At 40.2% G+C, this 23653-nt stretch overlaps 2 protein-coding genes across 14 annotated transcripts in view; one reads left to right on the plus strand and one right to left on the minus strand.

Annotated features, from left to right (window-relative positions):
* The window catches only part of AP4S1 (adaptor related protein complex 4 subunit sigma 1), a 69940-nt gene extending 57785 nt beyond the window's left edge, over positions 1-12155 (minus strand). For 2 of the 10 annotated variants that reach the window (XM_078151406.1, XM_078151405.1), the window contains exon 1: positions 11449-11814. The gene's annotated coding sequence lies outside the window, so the exon portion shown is untranslated. Of the gene's footprint in view, positions 1-10438; positions 10577-11131; positions 11202-11448; positions 11819-12057 lie in introns of those variants that run through there. The other 8 variants (XM_021004249.2, XM_021004248.2, XM_078151402.1 and 5 more) reach the window with 8 other exon arrangements.
* Positions 10751-23653, plus strand: part of STRN3 (striatin 3) — a 104053-nt gene continuing 91150 nt past the window's right edge. For 3 of the 4 annotated variants that reach the window (XM_021004236.2, XM_021004238.2, XM_021004237.2), the window contains exon 1: positions 10752-11334. In XM_021004236.2, coding sequence (XP_020859895.1) covers positions 11032-11334 — 303 coding nt within the window. In that variant the 5' untranslated portion in view covers positions 10752-11031. Of the gene's footprint in view, positions 11335-23653 lie in introns of all 4 variants that reach the window. The other variant, XM_078151401.1, reaches the window with a different exon arrangement.

A 23653-nucleotide genomic window follows, 5' to 3' on the forward strand; every position in this document is an offset into this window, starting at 1 on the left:
TACATTCGTATTAAACGTAGTTTCACATTAGTCATGTTGTAAAAAAGAATTAGAACCAATGGGAGGAACCACAAGAAAAAAGAAACAACAACAACAAAGAAAACAAATAGTCTGCTTCCATCTCCATTAAACTCCATAGTTCTTTCTCTGGATGTGGATAGTATTTTTCCTCTTGAGTCTTTTGGAGCTGTCTTAGATTCTTGCTTTGCTAAGAAGAGCTAAATCAATCAAAGTGAGTCATCACACAATGTTGCAGTTACTGTGTACAATGTTCTTCTGGTTCTGCTCACTTCACTCAGCATCAGTTCATGCAAGTCCAGGCTTTTCTGAAGTCTGCTTGCTCATCATTTCTTAAGGAATAATAGTATTCCATTCATATACCACAACTTGTTCATCCATTCCCCAATTAGTGGGCACTCCCCTCAATTTCCAATTCTTGGTCACCACAAAAATAGCTGTTATAAATATTTTTGTACATGAGGGTCCTTTCCCCTTTTTTATGATCTCTTTGGGATATAAACCTAGAAGTGGTATTGCTGGGTCAAAGAATATGCAGTTTGATTGCCCTTTGGGAAAAGTTCCAAATTGCTCTCCAGAATGGCTGGATCAGTTCACAACTCCACCAACAATGCATTCATGTTCCAATTTTCCCACATCTTCCCTAACATAGATATACCTCTAATCTTTTGAGGCTGTAATGGAGAACAGCCATATCTTCCCACAAACCATTTCTTGTCCTTAATGTAAGGAAGTTTGACTCTGTGCTGTGGTTTTATCCCTCAAACACACTACAGTCCAGCCAAACCAGCCTCTTGTTGTTTGTCATATATGAGAATATGTCACTTGCCTCTGTACCTTTTCAAAAAGGCTGGAATGTACTCTCTCCTCACCTTGAACTCTTAGAATCTCAAGCCTCTTTCACAATTTGGCTCATATAACATCTCCTGCATGAAGCCCCTACTGACTTCTCTAGCTGCTAGTGCTTCACCCCGACCCCCCCCATTACCTTATATTTACTTTGGAGATATATATATATATTTTTTTTTTCCTGCTTATTTACATGTCTTTCCATTGTCCAACCCTAAGCCAACAGCTTTCCCCAGAGCCACCTGAGGAGGTATAGGAGGAGACATACACAGGCTTGATGAGACACAGTAAGTCCAGGAAGGGGAGGAGGAACACTGGGGAGCAGAAATAGCTCCCTCACATGGCAAATATGATGAGGAAGACTACCATCAGGCAAAAGAGCCCCAAGTTTTCAGAGAGGGCAAAGCCCAGGATATGCTGAAGAAGAGAAGGCATTCCTAGCATAACCGGTGATGAGGCTTCCTAAGACAGTCCTGATTCAGTGCCAGAGCTGGCCATTCCCACAGTGGCAGCCCCAGCTCTGGTGAACTTGGCTGCTGTATCAGCGCCTCCTGAGATAGCATGGTTTGGAAGCCATGTGTGGGGATGAGTGAAGTCATGGGATCTGATGCTGCTGAGATGCTGAGGCTCTCATCTGATCAAATCTCTGAATGGAAGAAATAAATGGGAATAGAGAGATCTAATTCTGGGTATTACTATCTTCTTGCTAGCCAGTATGTTTTGCCACTGTAATAGTAATGCTATAGAAATTGTTTTTGGTAAACTATTATATGGGCAATGTTGTTTAATTTTGCACTCTTTAGACTAGGAAAATAGTAGAATTTCCTCAAGAAAAAGTTTTTAAAATACACCTTGTTGGTTTTAGCTTCATATGTGGAAGGAAAAACCCCCCACTACATTGGGAGTTAGGAGACCTAGATTTAGTCCAAGTTTGGCCACTGACTAGCTGTTTGACTTTGTGTGGTGAATTAATAGCTTTAAACCTTAGTTTCTTCATCTGTAAAATAAGAGAATTAGCGTAGATGATCTGTAATGACTGCAATCATATGCTGATATCAATAAAGGCACTTTCTACTTTTTAATAAGGTTTTCTAAAAATATATATATCCTTAATCAGACTATATGTCCTGATTTTTGGCTCAGAAAATATAGCCATAAGGTAACTGAGCCCATATTATATACATATGTACATATATACACACATACATTTATTTATTTATTGGCTCTTTCAGATTTGTCCTGGTAACTAGGGAAAAAACTGGAGGAGGAAAAAATTTCAGGATTTCTGAGATGCCATTTAAAACAAAAGCCAGTTAAAGTACAAAATATGCAAAGAGTATGCACTTAGAGTCTGCCACAAATGTAAATTACATTTATGAGACATGTTAAGTCACCATAAAAATTTATTTACAATACAGTAAACTTTCCAAAAGTCCTGAATCAGCTACCCTTCCCCACTAGGGATGGCTAAGTAGCATGGTATAGTTAGAGTGCTCGACTTGGAGTCAGGAAGACTCATTTTCCTTAGTTCAAGTGTCCTCAGACACTTACTAGCTGTGTGACCCTGGGCAAGTCACTTAACCCTGTTGGCCTCAGTTTCTTCTTCTGTAAAATAAGCTGCAGAAGGAAATGACAACCACTCCAGTATCTTTGCCAAAAAAAAAAAAAAACAACCCAACCAATTGGGGTCATGAAGAGTTGGACATGACTGAAACGACTGAACAACAACAATAAATGATCCCACTGATACTGCCAAAAAACTAAACTTTCACATCAACAGTAAGGGAAAAGAGAAAGCCTTTGCTAGAATTAGGGACCTCCTTCTGTGGGTCATGCAACACAGAAGGGGAAACTGTCTTTTTAGATTTCATTTTTCCATAGTTGCCAAATTTTCATTTTCAATTGCTTTTGGAGGGTGAACTATAAATAAGATGGTTGCCAGTTTAAGATAGGAAAAAAACAGGACATCATTTTAGTTGCATAAAGAAAGAGGAGTTGTGTGCTCAAGTCACAGACTTTGAGGTGGAAGGGGATACCCCCACACGTGGCACAAATCTTTTCCCAACTTCTTAGACAAGTAATCATCTGGCTTCTGCTTAAATACCCTTAGTAATGGGTATTAGTACTTCTCAAGGTAACCTGTATCTTTCTGGGCAACTTCTAACGGTTAGAAAGGTTTTTCTCATATAAACTGAAATGCACTTTTCTGTAACTTCTCAATTTGTAACTTTTTGTCCTCCAGATCAATCCTACTCAACTCGGACATTTCCATGAAGATACCAGTACTGACAGGGACTGCAGGGATTAAGGCTGAAGCTGTTGGCAGTACACTGTACAAAGTGAAAGCATAAAACCCTAGGTCCCTCTTAGTTTGATAACCTGTTAGTTTCCCAGGACTAAATCATGAAAACCTAAATTCTGAAATTTATCCTTGCTATTTCTCTTAAACCCTGTTTTGATTCCTGGCTTTAATTCTATTTTTGCTTCAGACAGCTCCCTTTCTGCCTCTGGCCCTTTCAACCTGATGAATTTTCTTCCTGATCCTTGTTCTTGGCTTTGTCAAACTTTGAGTCTGACCCCTTCCAGCACAGTTACCCCTGTTCCCCAAATTAGGGAGACGCTCACTTGGCACCATGACAATGACAGGCTACAGTATAAGATGAAACACACAATCTCTCCTCTATATGATAGTTCTTCAAATATTTGAAAATAACTATCATTTACCCTCTGTTTCCCCTTATGGATCAAATTAAGTGGGCCACACCTGAAGATGTTATGGGAGGCATCCTCACGCCAGAATTCTAACTAGAATCTTGGTGCTGATTTATTCTACAAGCTGCCCCAGGCCTTGTCTAGCAAATGCCTACCTCTTGCTTCAATGTGGCTGAGTGATTGAAGGGGGTTTAGCAGAATTTATAGCGAGAAGGGACCTCACAGATCATCCAGTTCAATCCTGTCATTTTACATATGAGGAAACTGAAGCCCAGATTGAAGGGATTTTTCTCAAGATCAAACAGGTGGTAAGGCTCATATCTTCTGTCTCGGTATTTGTGTTCATTCTTATATATCATGTTGTCTGTGTTGGATTTGTTAATTAGGCAGTTATTCCATAGGTATTATTCTAAAAAGCAGTAGAATGGTTAGGGAAAAGAGAGATCATAAAAAATTAAAGAATAAGTGGGTTTTGAGAAAATGTGGAAAGTGAATAAATTCTTTCTAAGGATTTTGGTTATGAAAGGAACAAGGAGAGAGGGAATCTTAGCTCAAAGGAATAGGTGGGTTGAGGGAAGGGGTTTTTTTGGGGGGAGGTTGGGGAGAATGAAAAAAAAACCTTGGTATATTTGTAGGCTGAGGAAAATGAACCAACAGAGAGAGAGAGCAAGTAAAGGTTATAAGAAAAAGCGGGAATAAATGATTATTTTAAGGACTATGAAGAAGGGATGGGATCAAGAGTTCAGGAGTTTGTTTTGAAAAGGACCTCCCTGAAAGGAAAGATGAAGCAGAAAGTGAATAAAGACATCAAAAATTTTATAAATGAAGATAAGGGGAATGGAGGGAGCTTGTAGTTTATAGCATCAATCTTAGAAAACAGGAGACACGGCCATCTGATGATATCAAGGAGGCCATGTTTGGCGTGGGGAGACTTGAAGAGAAACAAAAAAGTATGAAACAAAGTCCATTTCTAATAATAATAACAGCCATTTACATAGCTCACTAAGGTTTCCAAAGCACTAGCACTTATATCATTTTCTCCTTACAACAACCCGGTGGGGAAGGTGCCATTATCATTCCCATTTTACAGACAAGGAAATTGAGATGGAGAAAGGTTAATTTGCTCAGGGTCACACAGAATGTGTGTGGTGGGATTTTGAAAACCGGCCTTCCAGACTTCAAATCCAACAGAGCTACTCAGCCACTCTTGTAGCAGGTTCCATGCCACAAAATCCAAACATGATCAGATGTATGACTAAAGCATTCATCAGGTTTTTCTGCTTTTCAACTATGCATTCTAGTCACTCAGTCAATAAGCATTTATTGAGGCACTGTGCTAGCAAGTTCTAGATACAAAAAAGGCAAACATGTGGTTCTGACCCTGGAGGAGCTTATATTCCAAAGGGAAGACAGGTAAAGATCTATGTACATACAAGAGATATACGTGTAAATGGAAGGTAATCTAAGAGGGAAGGCATCAGCAGTGGGAGTTGGAGGAAGGGACTATGTTACTGTGGACTGTTTATTTATTTAAAGTAGTTACTTCACTTAGAATTAAAAGATACAGTTGATCAGTGTCATAAAGTTTGATCAGTTGCAGAATATCCTGAAGAGGGCAACTAGAATGGTATTTGTGAGTCAGCCTTCAGAAAACACTTAGGAAATATAAGATTTCTCCTCCTCCACACCTCAAAGCCTCTTTATACTCTTCACTCATCTTTTTCTTTGCTCTAATCCTGGGGATGAAGTGGCCCTTCTCCTTGTCAAGGTTAACTCTTCTACCTGTGCTTTTCTGTTTTTAATCAGTTTTTTTTAAAAATGAAGATCTGCCTCCTCTCCCTCTGTACTCCCTACCCACATTGAGGAAAAAAAGGAAAAACAAAATCCTCTATTACAAATATGTACAGTCAAATAAAGCAAATTCCCAGGAAGGCCACATCCAAAAAATGTCTCAGTCGGCACTGAGTCAGCTCATTTCTACATGAGTCTTCTGGAATTGTGGTTAGCCATTGTATGGATCAGAGTTCCTAAGACTTTCGAGGTTGACTGTTCGGAACCATCCTCTTCATCATTTCTTACAGCACAGCAGTATTCCATCACATTCATATAACTTGCTCAGCTATTCTACAATTTATGGGCACCCTTTCAGTTTCTAATTCTTAGCCACTACAAAACAGAGATGTTATATTTTTGGATATATGGGTCCTCTTCCTATTTCCTTAATCTCTTTAGGGTATAGACCTAGTAATGGTATCACTAGATCAAAGAATTGCGCATAGTATAGTAGCTTTTTGGGCACAGTTCTAAACTGCTTTTCAGAATGGCTGGGCCAGTTCACAGCAATACCAACAATGTGTTCCAGCATTTGTCATTTTCTTTTTTTTTTGGTCAACTTTGCCAATCTGCTAGGTGTCATGTGGAACTTCAGAGTTGTTTTCATTTGCATTGATCTAATTATAAGTGTTTTAGTGTCCTTTTATCATATAGCTTGGATTTCTTCCTCTGAAAAGTGCATGTTTATATCCTTTGGCCATTTATCAATTGGCGAATAACTCATATTCTTACATATTTGAATCTGCAGCCTATATATCTTAGAAATAAACCTTTATCAGAGAAACCTGTTGCAGTTTTCCCATGTACCTGTTTCTCTTCTAATCTGAGCTGTATTTAGCTGTATACACCAAAAGTTTAAAATTCCACATAATCTGATTTACCTTCTGTAACTATCTATTGTTTGGTCATGAGGTCTTCCCCTATCCAAAGATCAAAAAAATAATTTCTTCTTTGCTCCTCTAATATGTTTATGATGTCGCCCATGATGTTTAAGCCATGTATCCATTTGTAGCTTATTTTGATATGTGCTGTGAGTTGTTGGTCTATACCTAGTTTCTGCCAGACTGCTTTCCAATTTTCCCAACAGTTTTTTCAAATGCTAAATTCCTTCCCAAATAGCTAGGATCTTTGGGTTTACCAAACACTAAGTTACTGTGCTCATTTGTTTCTGTGGATTTATTTGTGCTTTTTACTCATTCTGCTCCTTTCTTTAGAAGCTTGCTCTATCATTCTCATCTTCAATATCTTCCTATCTATCTTCTTCAATGATGCCTTATATACATGTTCAAGTCTCCCCATCTTTAAAAAAAAAAACCCCAAACCAAAACACATTTCTTTAAGCCTGCTATCCCCTCAAATTATTCAGTATCTCTCTCCTTCCTTTTATTGCTAACCTACTAGTAAAAGTAATATACACTGGCTGCCTCTTCTTCCTTATTACTTATTTTCCAAAGTTCCCAATGATCTGGTGGCTAGATTTGATGAGTCATTTCTAAATCAACTCCTTGATCTTTTTGCAGTCTCTGACAATAATGACCATCCCCTCCAGGAGAGTTTCTCTTCTCTTGGCTTCTGAAACACTGCTCTTTTCTGGTTCTTTTTCTACCAATCTGACCTTTGCTAGTTGATCTTCTCTTATGCCCTAAGTGCCTCCTCCAATGCTTTGTCCTGGGCCCTCGTTTCATCTTTAAACGTTTTCCCTTTGTGATCTCATTGGCTCCCATATAAGTTTAATTATTACTCTACACTGATGACTCTGACATTTCCATATCCAGACCCATTTTCTCTACAGAACTCCAGTTCTACATCTCTACTTTCCTATGCATAGGTCTGAACAAGCAACTCTCCTGGTGAACAGACATTTCATCTCTCGGCCCTGGGCATTCTCTCTGGCTGTGGTTCCACTCCCCCCCCCCCAGCCACCCCTCCGCTCCCATGCCTTAAATGTTCTCCATCTTCTACTCTGACTACTGAGCTCCCTGGCTTTCTTTAAGTCCTTTTTTACAGGAAGCCTCCCCCAATCTCTCCTAATTCCATTGCCTTCCTTCTCTTTTTATTTCCTATTTATCCTGTACATAGCTTGCTTTGCATATATTTCTTTGCATGTTGTCTCCCCCATTAAACTGTAAGCCCTTTATGGGTAAGGACTGTCTTTTGTCCCTTTTTGCATCTCCAGCGATTAGCAAGGTCCCTGGCATATAGTAGGTGCTTATGAATTATTGGCTCCTTGTTTTCTCTAAAATAAATGCAAACTCCTTAGATTGACATTTAATAACCTCTCTAAGAAGAGTCCAACCTAACCTTGTATTTCAAATTACCATGCCTGGACTGCTCTTTCTCCTCATCTCTGACTTTTGGCTTCCTTCAAGTCCCAGCTAAAACCCTACTTTCTACAGGAAGTCTTTCCCAATCTCTCTTAAGACAAGTGCCTTCTTTCTATTGATTATTTTCAATTTATCCTGCATATAGATTGTTTATTTGTAGTTATCTGCATGTTGTCTCCCTCATTGGACTGTGAGCTCTTCAAGAACAGAGAATGTTTTTTACCTGCCTTTGTATCCCCAGTGTTTACTGACTGACTGTACTCTATGAGCCTGTCAAACTGGGCTCCTAATTATTTCCCAGATTATATGCTATCTTCTGCCTTTGTGAATCTGCATAAGTTATCCTCCAGGCTTAGGAAGGCATTTCTCCTTCAGTTGTACCTCTCAAAATCCCAGTCTTGTTTCAAGACTCAGTTTAGACCTCCTCTCTCCCTGAACTATAATCCCAACAATCTCAAGCTAAAAATGTTCTATCTCTTCTCAATTATTCCTAGAGCACTCTTTTTTGAGATCTCTACTTTACCCCCATAACTAACATCATATTTATGGATGTATGTGACTTATTCCATCCACCCCAGGAAAGGAATATTTTGGGTTTTTTTGTATTTGTATCCTCAAATATGCACCTAATTCTGAGCTCTACCCCTCTCCCTCTCTCTCCTTTCTTGTAAGTCTTTTTATCCTCGAGACTAAACAGTCTTCATTCTTTAATCCATTCTTTTTTGGGAGGCACTTAAACTTAGAAGAGAGTTACTCAAGCCTTTACCAAAAGGTTATTTACTCTAAGATTGTAGACACTTCTAATAATGAAAGCAGCAAAGTGAAAGCAGGGCCAAGGTACATTCTAAGAAAAGGATGAAGAATTTTGTTGTTGTTTTTCAGTCTAGTTGGACTCTTTGTGACCCCATTTGGGGTTTTCTTGGCAAAGATACTGGTTTGCCATTTCTTTCTCCAGCTAATTTTACAGGTGAAGAAACTGAGGCAAATAAGGTTAAGTGACCTGCCCAGGATCACATAGCTAGTAAGTTTCTGAACCCACATTTGAACTCAAGAAGATGCGGCTACTCCAGGCCCGGGACTCTATCCACTGTGCAACCTCACTGCTCTTAAAAAGACTTTTATCCACTCTTAAAAAGTTGTTTTTTAATTGATCATTTCTTTACTTGATATGGTTTGGGGCCCTGTACCATTTTGTTTATCCTCCTTTGAATAAGGAAAAATGTTGTTAAGGTCCCTTTGGTGACATGGCCCATAAAACTGAAGGCAGTACTCCAAGCAAACCATGAATATCAGAGATTTTGTTCTGGTCACTAAATTCACATTAACCAGTTACTTGTCTCTACACAGTAGAAAATGGGCAAAGCACTTAAATATAAGCAAATCTCAAGGATATAGGGCAAAGTTTGTTTAATTTCCCTGAGACCGGTTGAAGAGGACATTTAAAAGGGTTACACAGTCCAAGATCATAGGAAGGCTGCAAAGGACCTGAAATTCTTACTTTTAGAAATTCATTTCAAAAATTTACAGCTTCTTTTAAACAATTACTGTTCAGGAGGCTAACACACTAAATAAGCCTTTTAAGTATCAAATACTTATTTTAAATTAGCTTATCAGAGATAGTAAGCCAGTTACTTGGGAAGGCCCACAAGACAGATAAATTTTACTAGGGTGTGTCTGGAGAAGAATGGAAGGGACAGAAAAAGAGGAACTGGAAGCCTGATGAAGCTGGAAAAAAGCACTGGATTTGGAGTAAGACGAAATGGGTTAAAACCGTGACCTCTTTTATTTACTATGTGTAACCATGGGCAAGTCACTTGACTTCTGAACCTCAGTTTCTTCATTTGTAAAATGAAAGCTTTGACACTGTGACTGATAAACATTATGCTAGGTGCTGGGAAAACAAAAAGTGGCAAAAATGCTTTAGTGAGGTGTTAAAAGAGAACTCTCAATGCAAGTTACAAATACACTAAGAATCTTATCTGATTTAACTGAATATGTCTTCATAGCACTGGGGAAAAGCGCTGCTGTTTCCCCATTTCCCCGCCCCAAGTCTGAAACACCCAGTGTCGTCCATGCAAGCACCTACGCCTGCAGCCTGGACTTTGAATGGCTAGGATTTGAAACAGCCCAAGTTAGGGGGATCTCCGGCGCGGTACGAGGGCACCCCGAGGAAAGAGGCAAGGGCTTGAGGTGAAAAGAAAAACGAACTCTAGAGGCTACCTTTCTTTCCCCCCTCCCACGTGCCACACACAAGCTGGTCACCCTCAGCAAAATCCTCCAGACCAGAGCAAGACATAAGTGGGGGGAGCGCAGCAAAATTACATCCTCCCCCCAAAAAAAACCCGGAACCGTCGTCCGTCTTAAGTCCAGGGTGGAGGGCATCAAACCGGTCTCCAAGTCCAAGGGCCGCCGAGCTTGGGTTACTTGCCAAAAGAGAGAATCTCAAAAGCCCTTAACGGAGAAGAAACTAGTATGGGATAAGAATCCGAGAAAGGGAGTGACAGATAGAGAAAGAGGCCCCAACACTTTGGGGCGGCGTGAACTACGAAAGGAATGCGAAAGAAATGTTAGGAATCCAGGGCTGGCAGAGGCTGGTGGCCGGTGGAAGAGCAAAACCGGTTTAAATCCGGCCACTGGCACCGGCCTCCTTGCTCAGACAGCAGGGTTGGGTGCAGGGAAAGAGTGGGGCGGGACAAGCTTACTCGGGAAGGTTGCAGAGAGGAAAGTCCTGCTGTCCAGATTTTATCGCGCACCTAAAAGTGAGAAGAGGAGCCACTGTGTACAGCGCAGGGAGCGAAGCCCCGGAGCCGAACTGTGCTCGGCTGGGGGGAGGGGAGAAAGAGGAGACCCCCCCCACAGCTCCTCCCATCTCGAGTCTTGGCTCCTCCCTTCCTCAAGTGCGCTTGCGCAATGGCGGAGCCCGACTCTATTTGGCTATAAGATTTGCGGCAGCGGCACCAGCGTCGCTTACCCAGCATGCTGCGCGGGGGCGACGGCTGTACGACTACTCCTTTCCCTCCCCCGTCCCCCCACGTTACCCTCCTTTCCCCCTCCCATCCTCCCCCCCTCCCTCCAGTGAGTGAGTGAGACGGGCAGATGGAGGAGGGACTGTAATGGCGGCGGCCGGCAGCTCCCTGCTCTGACCCGCGGCAGACACTTAGCAACGACCCCCTCCCCGCCCCTCTCCCCGCGGGCCGCCGCCCAGCCGCCCGCGCGGGGCCACCTTCCTCCTCCTTCCCCCCCGCCCCCGGCAGTCCGCGTTTCCCCCCGCGCCCCGGCCGGGGCCCCTCACACAATGGATGAGCTCCCGGGAGGAGGCGGCGGCGGCCCGGGGATGGCAGCCCCTCGGCAGCAGCAGCAGCAGCAGCAGGGGCCGGGGGTTAACATGAACCTACAAGCGGGAGCCGGTGGAGGAGCGGCCGCCGGCGGGGGTCAGCCGGCGGCGGCGGCGGCGGAGGGCGCGGGCCCCTCTACGGGCCCGGAGTTGTCCCGGCCGCAGCAGTACACGATCCCGGGCATACTGCACTACATCCAGCACGAGTGGGCGCGCTTCGAGATGGAGAGGGCGCACTGGGAAGTGGAGCGGGCCGAACTGCAGGTAGCCGGCCGCGGGACCCCGGGCGGGGGGGGGGGTGGGCAGGACGACCGGACCTCGACGGGAGGGTGGAGGGGGTGGGGCCCGCGCGGGGATCCCGGGCCCGAGGGCACGTACCTTGGGGGGCCCAGGCCGAGGAGGAGCGGCGGCGGCAGCAGGTCCCGGCAGGGGTCCCCCTCCCCCCTCCTCCCTTCCGCGGCGGGAAGCCTTCTCGGAGGCCCTCACTGGCTGCGCGGTGCAGGCTTCCTCGGGGCAGCCATTTTGGTTTCTAGTATGGCGTCCGCCGGGGCTTCGGCGGCGGCGCCGACCCAACCTGGGGATCCGTGTCCCCGGGACGATCCCTCCGCCGAAGCCCGGGGTAGGGGAGGGAGGCTGACGGCGGGACGCGCGCGCCACGGCAGGCCTTAACCCTTCCCCCCTCGGGCCAGCAAACCTGGCCCGGGATCGAGCCGGGCTCTTCCTCCTCCCCTTTTCTCCTCCTCCTCCAAGTAGGTCCTCCCCACCCCCCACCTGCCCTTTGACAGCTGCCCTCCCCTCCCCGGAGCATCCCAGCTCCCTCCAAGCAGAATTTTAAGTTTTCACTCCCCGCCTGGTGAACCTGGCTGGGGGGCGGGGGACCCGGTTCACCTAGTGGTGTCCCCTCCCACCTCGGGTTCCTAACATCCCTCAACTTCGGACCAACTCTTGAACTATGAATAATTCTTAAGTGACTTCAGGTTGCTTTACCTTTCTCCGAGTCCCAAGCAGTCACTTCCTTCTCTCTGCTACTTGGTGTTAGGCGAAAGAGAAAAGGGCAGATCGGACTTAAATCTGGTTGGAGTAAAGAATAGTTATTTACATATTTCAAATCCCGTTTTGGGGAGGAAATGGAAAATGAAGTATGCCTCACCCTCAAAAATGGGAAGAGCATGAGTGTAGGCTTTTGTAGTATGGCAGGGACTTGGATTTAAGAACCTATTATTGATATATCTGTTGGGGAAGAATGTTTTAGTGGACATTACTAAAGTGTTTATTTTTAAGCCCCTTTCCAAGGCAAATTTAGTACTAGGGGGTGGAGAGCATCTCCGCTAGAAAGCCCTGCACCTGTTCTTTTTTTTTTTTTTTTGACAAGAATATGTTTAGTTTGCATGCAATATCACTGGATGTGTGGACACTAAATAGTTATAGGAGTATAATATGGAGGGGAAATTATACCCACTTTAAAAACACCTCATCTCAAGTATGTAAACCAGTTTTGAAGACAATAAGGTTTTTTTTTCTTTTGCTGTTATAAATAGTAAAGTCACAAAATGAGGTTAATGATTTTTAAGTGAAAATTATAATTTTGCTTTTGAAATTGTCTTTATCAAGTCTTAGGAAAATAAGATTATGAGATTCATTATATACCTGTCAGTTTTTTTGTTGTTTTTTTTTTTGGCTAGGCAGTTAAGTGACTTGCCCAGGGTCACACAGCTAGTAAGTGTCAAGTGTCTGAGGTCGGATTTGAACTCAGGTCCTCCTAACTCCAGGGCCTGTGTTGTATCTACTGTGCCACTTAGCTGCCTCCCCCACCCCCTCTTTTTTTTTTTTAACATTTGTGGATTTTATCTCATTTGATATAGTATTGGACTTTAAAAACACGAAATTTAAAAAAAAGTTCAAATTATATTCACAACCGTTATTGCCCAACGATTATTGCCTTTTATATTTTGGGGTGTTTTTAATATGTATACGATACATTGTGCATTGTGAATTTTAAATGATTTATTGAAAGTTTGTAGTGACCTACAGATAATATTATATACCGTAGACTACACTGTTAGCCATGTAAGTGGACTAATCATTTAGAAAAGGGTTTTTTAAAGCATCTGTGTTGGAATTTGAGTTTATTTTATAACATTATGCTAGTGTCCACAAGTATGAAACATGATGAAATAATTTGTAGAGTGTGGTAGATGGGTTTGAAACGCTGTGAGGAAGAATTACTAGGTATAATCATTTGTCCCATTTTTCTGTTGATGATTTTGAAATGCAGTAATGCAGTCTAAAAGTTGATGATTAGTGTATTTTTATAAGGGATTAATCCTAGGATTTATATTTTAGGATTTTTCTAAATAAGAATTCCATTAGTCACTCTCAAACTGTAGTGTAACACAAGCAATAGAGATGTTACTGGTTTACTAATGGAGTTAAGTTAGTGATGTTAATCCTATAGTGTCTATTTTGACTTTGCCCTTTCTGTCTTTCCTCCTTTTGACACTCCTTTCCCCATGCAGCAACCACTCTATGCTTGCCAGTTCTGGGAAAGTCTTGTCCATGTCCTCTTGTAAATCCTCCGCAGAGGATGGGTCTAACCTATATATTCTGGGGACCTTCCTCTACTGTTCTTCACATTGCTAGGTCGCAAGGATCCAGGGTGCTCATCAGTTAATCCTTGCTCTTGCTAGTGACATACATACGTACATACATACATACATGCATACATGCATACATACATATATACACACATATATATTCTATTTATTTGTCCACCCATCTATTTATTTATTTATTTATTTTTATGTCTCTGACATCTGATAAGTTGTTTCTTCTGTGTAGCTCACTCCCACTATGTGCCTCTCAGCATTTGCCTCTAATTCTTCAGAAGCCTAAGTACAATGCAAAGAGTACAGGATCTGTAGTCAGACAAGTTGGGTTCAAATTCTAGTTCACCCGTTTAACAATTATGTGAACCCACCCAAGTCACAGAATCTCTTTGAGACTTAGTTTTTTCCCTTTCTGTAAAAATAAGGGGGTTGAACTAAATTACTTTTAAAGTTACTGTCAGATCTGTGATTCATCTTTGATCCATGACTCCCCAAATATACACAATTACTAGGAGAATACAGTATTGTTCATTTAAAAGATGCATCTTAATTAAAGGAAAAACATCACCAAAAGCAGTGCATTATTTCCCAAAAGCAAAACAGCCTGTCCTTCACATGACCAATTCTGAGACCAGGTTACTGTTCATTTGTACAGTATTTCCAAAATAAATATATTGATTGAACCAGTTTTATGAATTGTCCAAGTCATTTCTCAGGGAGATTCTTAAACTAGCAAGGAGGCTGTAGTGCAGTGGAAATAGCACTGAATTTGGAGGCCTTGGACCTTAATTTGAATCCTGATTCTTGCTTTCTGCTTCTGAGACATTGGGCAAGTCATTTCCCCCATAAAGGCCTCAGTTTTCTCCTTATGTAGAAGTAGGTTAGATTAGTTATTCAAAATTCTGTGGTCTTAGGATTCTGCTTGCTAATAAAATTAATTTCAGCAGAATGGTTTTGCATATACCAGCCTAGTTTTTCAAGACAGCATAACTTCTGTTTCTAAGCCATAGGTGTTATTATGTGCTACTTTTGAGGCATAAAAAGTTGTCATTTTCTTTGACAGTTTTTGAAAGTCAGTAACATTTCTTTCAAATGTAAACTAGTTACTAGTTTTCTCAATTTTACAAATAGCCTGTTGAGATTTTCTTTACTTGTTAAGTTTTTATTGACATTTATCAGTTACGTTTTAGAATATGTGGATGTGAGGGGGTGAATTGATGTCATTATTTTAATGAAATGTCAGTGCATTTCTAATTGTAAATTTATCTTTTCTAATTTATTATTTATTTTAAGTATCCTTTTCTTTTTAAATTTTGAGGTCTAAATTCTCTCCCTTCCACCCACTGAGAAGGCAAGCAGTATAATATTAATTATCCATGTGAAATCATGCAAAACATTTTTTAAAAAAAGGAAAAAGAAAATTATGCTTCAGTTTGTACTCAATTCCTTAGTGCTCTCTGGAGATGCATGGTATTTTTTCATCATTGAGTCCTTTGGAATTGTCCTAGATCATTGTATTGATCAGAGTAGCTAAGTCTTTCATAGTTGATCATCGTTAACAACATTGCTGTTATTTGCTAATTGTAAATTTAAATGTTATTTTTAAAGACAAGCCTTATAACAATTAAAATACAAATTATATCACTTGCATAAAACCTAGTATATATGCATATATGTGTATATATGTATATATTATATATGTGTGTGTATTTTTTTCTAGAAATATGATTCTTTGAGTTGTCCAGTATTAGAAGTACTAATAAAATTATAAATGTTTTGAACTCAGATAAATCATGTGATAACCTTTTAACATGTGAATTTTTTTTCTCTGAAAAAGATACTGTGGAACTTAGGTATTGTGAACCTCTGTGAACAGGAATTTGACCCAAGCCTGTTTTGGAATCACTAGGTTTATTTTATATATACTATATTTACTTATTTCTGAATATGTTGTATCTGTGAAATGATAGCTCCTTGAGGGAAAGGATTGCCCACTTTTGTATTGGTATCGCAGGTGCCTGGCACTTTTTTCCCCCACTTGCACTGGCCCAGTGCATTGAAGTTAAACTTTGTTCTGAAACTTAATAGTTTTAGACAGATGCTTGGGGCACTGAGAGGTTGTGATGCAACTACTTATTAGAGGCAGTACTTGAAACTAGGTTTTCTCTTTCAGAGGTCAGTTCTCTACTTACTATATGCCACTCTGCCTTTTGCCTGACATGTAGTAGGTACTTAATAAATACTTGCTTGCATGATAATGGGTTTCATTACAGAACTACCAAGTTGATCTCACCCACAAGATAGTCTGTAGTCAACTTAAAAGGTACAACCTACATTTGGTTGTTAATATTGGACTTCTCTAAATAGGCCTTGTCTTTGTTATACAGCTTTCATTGTTTTATCAGACTTAATTTGTAATTTCCAATTTTGTATTTTCATGTGGCACATAAGTGTTCCTTATAGTTTTTGTATATGGTGCGTGTATGTGGTTTTGTGTTTGTCCTACTTTAGTACTTCTGGAATCCATGATCCACATCTGTGTAATGTGGTACTTAGTCATTTCACTGGTACAAATTATAAACCCCTACATGTTTTAGTAGATAGTATTCATTAGTTGCTGTGACTGAAAAAAGTGGTCCTTTCACAAGCTAACCTCCTGGTGGTGACATCCTCCAAACTTTTCTAGGCTTATTCTTAGATGAGAAATACAGCCCGTATTTGTGCCTGTACTTTTTAAAAGTTTTCCTGTTTGGTGGAACGAGCTGTCAGAGATTACACTCTGCTGTTAAGGACGTTAGAAACCTAAGGGTCACTTGCTTGGGAGCCATCTGGTATTAGTGGAGGGTCTCTTCTATAAGTTAAAAATATTCAAATGAATATAATTTATAAAATATACTATAGAAAGAACTGTTGAAATGAAGTCTTTATTACTTTTTTGTTTAGTCATTTTTCATTCCTTTCTGACTCTTTGTGACCCCATCTGGTATTTTCAGGACAAAGATACTGGAGTGGTTTGCCATTTCCTTCTCTAGCTCATTTTATAGATGAGAAGACTGAGACAAACAGGGTCACCCAACTAGCAAATGTCTGAGGCCAAATTAGTCTTCCTAATTGCAGGCCTTGAACTCTATCACTTATTTTTAAAGTGCAGCTTGTTTCTCAAAAGGTTGTTACTGTCTCTGTTGACTCTGATCACCCAGATTGGTCATAAAACTGATTAGTATGTTTTGGAATGGGGAAAGTCTTAAGATTAGGACACCAGGTTATTGCAGTAGTCCAGTAGATAGGTGATTTGGATGTATGCTAAGGTGGTGACATTAGGTGTGAGCAGAAAGACGTAATAGGGGTGTTGTGAAGATAGAAATGACAAAATTTGATATTAGATTGGATATATGTGGTATAACATAAGTGACACCAAGATTACAGGGCCTATGCCTAGGAGGTTCATGGTACCTTCAACAGTAATGGGAAAGTTGGTCAGGAGTGAGGGTTTTAGAGGAAAAATGAATTCTGTTTTGAAACATGTAGAGTTTAAGATACTTATGGGGCTTCAATCTGAAATGTCCAAAAGGTGATATGGAACTGAGCTCAGGTTAGGGCTGGAGCTGCAGATGTGGGAATTACTAGCATAGAGATAGATATTTTATAAAATAATAAAATGCTTCTATTGTCAAAATGCTAAATGTTGTAGAGCTATAACAAATTATAAACATTAAATATTATTAACTTATAAATCTATGATGCATATTTTATGAGACTTTAAGGTTTATAAAAATACTGTCCTTGAAACAGCCTTTTGAGTTGTGGAGCACAAGTGTTACCATTTTACCAATGAGAAAGCTAAGGCTTATTTAGCTATGCTGTTTCCTTGCCTACTATCAGGCACTAAGCTTGAGACTTAAACTTGTATTTAAGTCTTCTGAGCCTGAATCCAAATAAGTACTTCCTCCCAACTTTGTAGCCTTGTAATACATTACTACCCTTCACGTGCTTTTTGGTCCAGAGAAACTCTGGCTTTTTTGCTGTTTCTTAGTCAGGCTATTCCATCTCCTGGTTCCGTGCCTTTTAACATCGACAAGTCTTCCATGCCTGGAATGGACCCTCCTTATCTCTGGCTGTTAGAATCCCTAGTTTCCTTAACTCATTTCAAAAGCCACCTACCTACCTGGGAGACCTTTACTGATTCCCCAAGCTATTAGTGTTTCTAAACTATGTGTGTATGTCTCCAAACCTGTAATTTCATTGGTTGGTGTAGCAAGCTCCTGGTGAAAAAATCCTTGCACTAAATAAAGCAGATCAACACCTCTGCAGTTTAATGTCTATAAAAGCTGCTTGGGGCACTAAGAGTTTCAGAAGTGGGATTTGAACCTAGGTCTTCTTGATTGGAAGACCAGTTCTCTATTCACCATCCTCACTGCCTTATATGTTTTACCTACGCTTTTATAGGTAAATGTTAGGAAAGCAACTTCCTGGCAAGTGTCAAGACATTTACTAGCTGTGTGACCCTGGGCAAATCACTCTATTCAGTTTCTTCAACTGTAAAATGGGGATGATAATAATAATAACACCTACTTTACAGGGTTGTTGTGAGGATCAAATGAAATAGTATGTGTAAAGTCCTTAACACTGTAGTAGGCTTAATAATAAATATATATTAATTATGTTATTAAATATATTAATAAATGCTTATTCCCTCTGTCCCTCCCTCTTTTATGACAAGAACTGTTTTGTTTAGTTTTTGTCTCCAACCCCAACACTGTGCCAGTAACATAGTGGGTACTTAATCAGTGCTTATTTTTTGTTGGGGCATGGGATATTGGTGTAATAGTGAAGTTTGGCTGGAGCATAGTTTATTCATAGGGGAGCTAAGAATGTCATGTTCTACTTACCACAACACAACTTCTGCTTAAATTTTATAGGAACTTGAATACTAGGCTGAGGTGTTTGAACTTATATCCATAGAAAGATTGAACCATTTAAGTTTTTTGAGTAGCGAAGTGACATGATTTGAATCTTGCTCTCTAGGACAGGGCTTCTTAATCTGGGATCTGTGAACCTGTAATTGTTTTTTTTTAAATTGGTGACAGGATTTCAACAAAGTTGATTTTCTTTGTAATCCTCTGTATTTTATTTTATGCATTTTAAAAGTCTTCTGAAAATGAGTCTGTAGACCTCACTAGGGGCAGCTAGGTGGCGCAATGGATAGAGCACTGGGCCTGGAGTCAGGAAGATCTGAGTTCACATTCTGGCCTCAGACATTTACTAGCTGTGTGACCCTGAAGAGGTCAATCCCTATTTGCTTCAGTTCCTCATTTGTAAAATGGGGGCACATTGGAGAAGGAAATGTGAAACCGGCCCAGTATCTTTGCCAAGAAAATCCTATGGACAGAAGTCCATGGGCTCACATAGAGTTGGACATGACTGAACCGCAACAACAAAAGACTTTGCCAGACTTCTGAAGGGGGCGTAAAAGAAAGGTCATGAACCTCTGCCATGAGATGTTGTTTGTCATCTCTACGGGGCGTGAATTGGAGTTGGAAAGAAGAAACTGGAGACAAAAATTAGTTTTGTAGCTGTTACAATGGTCCAAAAACTAGTAAGATCCTAGAGCGGTGACCGAGGTTAACAAAAAGAAAAGGAGAGTGGGGCTGAATGCTTCACAGAAAGAGTAGATAGGATTTTGCAACTGAATGGATAAGAATGGGAGAGGAGGAGAATGGGAAAAAGAATCTTAAGATAATGGCAAGATATTGAACATGATTAATTACATGAATGAAAGTAATAGAAATAGGGAAGTTAGGAGTTAGAGGATTTTGAAGTGCCAGTGGTACATCCCAGTGAAGATAGTTAGCCAGCAACTGGAAATAAGGGAATGGTGCTCAAGAGAGGTAAGTCCCCATGTTGAATCATTCATAGAGAAACACTGAACTTTATTCTTATTTTTCTCTCCATTAATGCCTAAACATACAACTTTGCATATAGTGTGGACACTTAAAGTTAAAATGTTCAGGTAGTTTGGGGGAGTTGGTGATGAAATGATTCAAAAGGTTGGGGAGGGATTATGGAAGCTGAAGACTCAAAAGGACTTTGCATTTGGTGGTTAGAAGGTCATTAGTTACTTTTGAGAAAACACATGTCATGATAGGGATAGCAGTTGGATTGTAAGAGATTGGTGAATAGATGGACCAGACGTTTCATACAGTGAGTATACACTTTCTCTTAAAAGAAGGTTGGTGGGGTTTTTTGTTTACAGCATGGCTAATATGATTGCTATCATATTGCTTGCCTTCTCAGTAGGTGGGGGAGGGACTGAAGTGAGGGAGAGAATTTGGAACTCAAAATGAAAAAAAATGTTCAAAAATATATAAATAATACATTTTTTTTTTCAAAGAAAAAGTTTGGTGAAGGGGAGAAAGAAGAGCACAGTTGGTCAGAGTAAGGGATTTCAGAGTTCAGTATATTAGAGATAGGCAGCTAAGTGTGTCAGTGGATTGAACATTGGGCCTGAGTTCAAATGCATCCTCAAGACTAGTAGCTTTGTGACCCTGGACAAGTCATATAACTTGTCAGTTTCCTCAGTTGTAAAATGGGGATAACAATAGCACATACTCTGCAGAATTGTTGTGAGGATCAAGTAAGATAATATTTGTTAAGTGCTTAGCACATCAGTAGGTGTTGCATAAATGCTTATTCCCTCCATCCCTTAAAGTGATTGAATTATAAAGTGTATAGGTGGATACCTGGAATGGAGATTGACATGATAGAGTTGAGGAAGACATAGATCTTGCAAGGCCAGATCATTTTGAATAATCATTATTTGGAGTTATTTTGAAGAATTATTTTTTGTTTGTTTTTATTTTTGTCGTTATTGTTTTGGTCTGCACTAGAGAAAAAGAGAACTCCTGATAAGGAAACTCTTATCTCCCAGTGCAGATTGACATCCCCTTTTCAGTTTATTGACTTAGTTTCCCTGGGGCAATGAGAAATTAATTGGTCAATTATCAAGGGTCACACAACCAGTTTGTATCAGAGGCTCTACTTGAAGCGAGGTTTTCTGTCTCTGATTCCAGTCCTCTTTCCTTTATGTGAAACTTGATTTGTTGATAAATCTTTTTCTTTTCTACTCCTTTTATCTACTAGTTTTCACTAAGATCTGATTCCTTCCTGATGACAGCCTCCCTTGTACTTTTACTCATTCCCCCCAGCTTCGGTCCAGATGGGAAATTGGAGTACTCCTTACCATTGCTCTTTTACCATTACTCAGTACCCTCTCTTTCTTTGAGGTCCCCTTAATCCATATCTACTACCCAATCAGAATTCAGGTAGCTATTGTCTACTAACATGTAGGACATTTCCCTTCTTCAAAAAAAGTTGTTTCCCTGGCTTATTGTCTTTTTCTTCCACAGTACATAAAAACCCAAATCATTGTGGTTCTCATTGATTGGCCAACTATAGGTCTCAGGCCAAGCCCCACTTGGTCGTTGTTTGGGCCCTGATTGGCTCAGAGCAAATGTAAATAGCAAATGTTTCTGTTTTGGCCAGGAACTCTGAGGGTCTTATCTTTCCATATTGATTTTATTTTTTTTTAACTAACCTTAATCACTGAATGGGCATTGCTTTGTCAAACTAAGAATTGTTAAAGATCTTAGCTTAACAAGGCCAAGGTCCCCCACTGCATTCAGGGCCATCTCTAAGTCATCCTGTTCTGTATCTCGCCACTAGACTCAGATGGCTCCAGAGGAGAAAGTGAGGCTGGTGACTTTGCACAGCCCTCTCTCACTTAAATCCAATTCACTTGCGTGTTGTAGCATCATCTCCCTGGTGTCATGGTCCTCTTCAGGAACAAAGGACAAGGATAAAAACCAAAAAACCAGTTTCATCTCAACCACCTTAACCTCTTAGTTCCCTAACTTACTCATTTCCCATACTACTCTTCCTCAGAGACACAGAAAAGAGCATACTCTTGATCTTGCCACCAGGAGTGTACCATTTTCATGTTCATAAATTCCTAAATTTCTTATCTGATCACAAACTATTGTGATTCCTCCTCAGCCTTCTGTCTTGCAACTTCGTACCTTTTTCTTTGTTCTCGTTGTGGCAGTAGGCAGTGCGTTGGGTAGAATTCTGGGACTGGAGTCAGGAAGAACCAAGTTCAAATTCAGCCATATACTTTCTAGTTCTATGAGCCTGAGTAAGTCACTTAATCTCTGCCTGGAATGACCGTCTCACATCATCTCAACGTCCTGCCATCAAGTACTAGCTAAATTCCTACTTACTAAGTAATCCTCTTTAGTACCTTCCCTCTGTTGATTATCTCTAGTTTATCATGTATATATCTTCTGTGTATATAGTTCTTTACATGTTTGATGGTAAGACTAGGACTGTCTTTTGCCTTTCTTTGTCTTCTTAGTGCTTACCTCAGAGCCTGATTCACAGTAGGTACATAGTAAATATTGTTGATTGACTGCCATACTGGATCTCAGAAGAATCATTATTTAAATGGTCTATTTATGTTACCTTTTTAGAAATGTTTCATAAGTACGCACTGAATGAGATCATATAGAGTAGACCAATACTACCATAGGAAGCCAGAGATTTATGTTTTAATGTTCTAATTTCTTTGTCTCCGTCCCCCAATTTATTAACTCTGGGACCTTAACTAGGTCTCAGTTTCCTTATTTAAAATGAGAGTTTTAGATGACTTTTAAGAACCTTTTTAGCTAAAGTTGTCACCTTAGTTTTTTGAAGATAGGGCATTGAAACAAGTATTTCAAGACCTTTCCAGGTCTCTTATGGTTCTATAATATTGGACCTCAACGTTGTGGGGTTTCCAGAAGTTCCTGTAAAGATTATATTGCAGAATCAAACAAAATCATATTGGAGTTAGTGTTTGTTCAGTCTAAGATTGTAGACTTCCTGCAGGAAAAGAGCATAGAATCTAGTCTGTCATTTTATTTAGCAGAGGCCAGAGAGTTTGACTTACTCATGGTCACATAGCTAGTTAGTGAAATATGAGTCTCCTGACTCCTAGTTGTGTTCTTTTTCCTGATTCTTCTACTGGTCCTATGAAGTGTAAGAGTTTTGGTTTTCAAATAGATCTTGTTAGCAAAAAAAGCAAAAAAAAAATAGTATGTAGATCACTCCTCCTCTCCATCTAAAATGCAGTTTTATAAAAGCAGATGCAAGATGATTGCTTCAATTCAAGAAGAATTTATTATGTGCCAGATCATGGAGATAAGACAAAAAACAAAATAGGCGGTCTGCCTTCAGGAAGTTTTAATGTATTCTTTTTAATAATGTTACTTTTTCTAGCCAAAAGTATCTCACAAGTCTGAGATGAGGCTATTATTAATTTTTCAGTGATTAAATTAAGTATGTGCTTCATTTAACTTGGATTTGTTGTTGTTCAGGTCATATCTGACTCTTTGTGACTCCATTTGGGGTTTTCTTGGCAAAGATACTGGAGTGGTTTGCCATTTCCTTAAGTTCATTTTACAAATGAAGAGGCTGAAGCAAGCCGGGTTAAGTGACTTGCGGGTCCCACTGCTAGTAAGTGTCTAAAGCCGAATTTGAACTTGGATCTTTCTGACTCTAGGTCTGGTGCTACCTAGCACCTAACTTAGATACTTGCACTTAAAAAAAAATCAGATCAATTGGTTTAAGAAATAATCAGAAAAAATAATGAACCAATGCGTAGTATATAAATCATAACTTTTAGAGATGTAAGCTGCTAGCAATTTTATGTAGTCAAGTTTTAAGATCTTCACCTATGACAAATCTAAAAGCCATCCATCCTCTGTGTGCTTTTGGGAATGAGTGTTTAACTTGGGGCAGTCCATTCTACAATTAGGCTATTCTGTTGTTGATAACAGTAGTACATGTTTATTTGGTGCTTTACAGTTCACAAAATGTTTCCCTCATAATAATCCTGTGAGGTGGACGCTAAAAATAATGTCAGGCTAGCATATAGTGAGAAA

The sequence above is a fragment of the Phascolarctos cinereus genome, unplaced genomic scaffold, assembly GCF_003287225.1.
Source record: "Phascolarctos cinereus isolate Bilbo 61053 unplaced genomic scaffold, phaCin_HiC Scaffold_3;HRSCAF=262, whole genome shotgun sequence".
Classification (NCBI taxonomy): Eukaryota; Metazoa; Chordata; class Mammalia; order Diprotodontia; family Phascolarctidae; genus Phascolarctos; species Phascolarctos cinereus.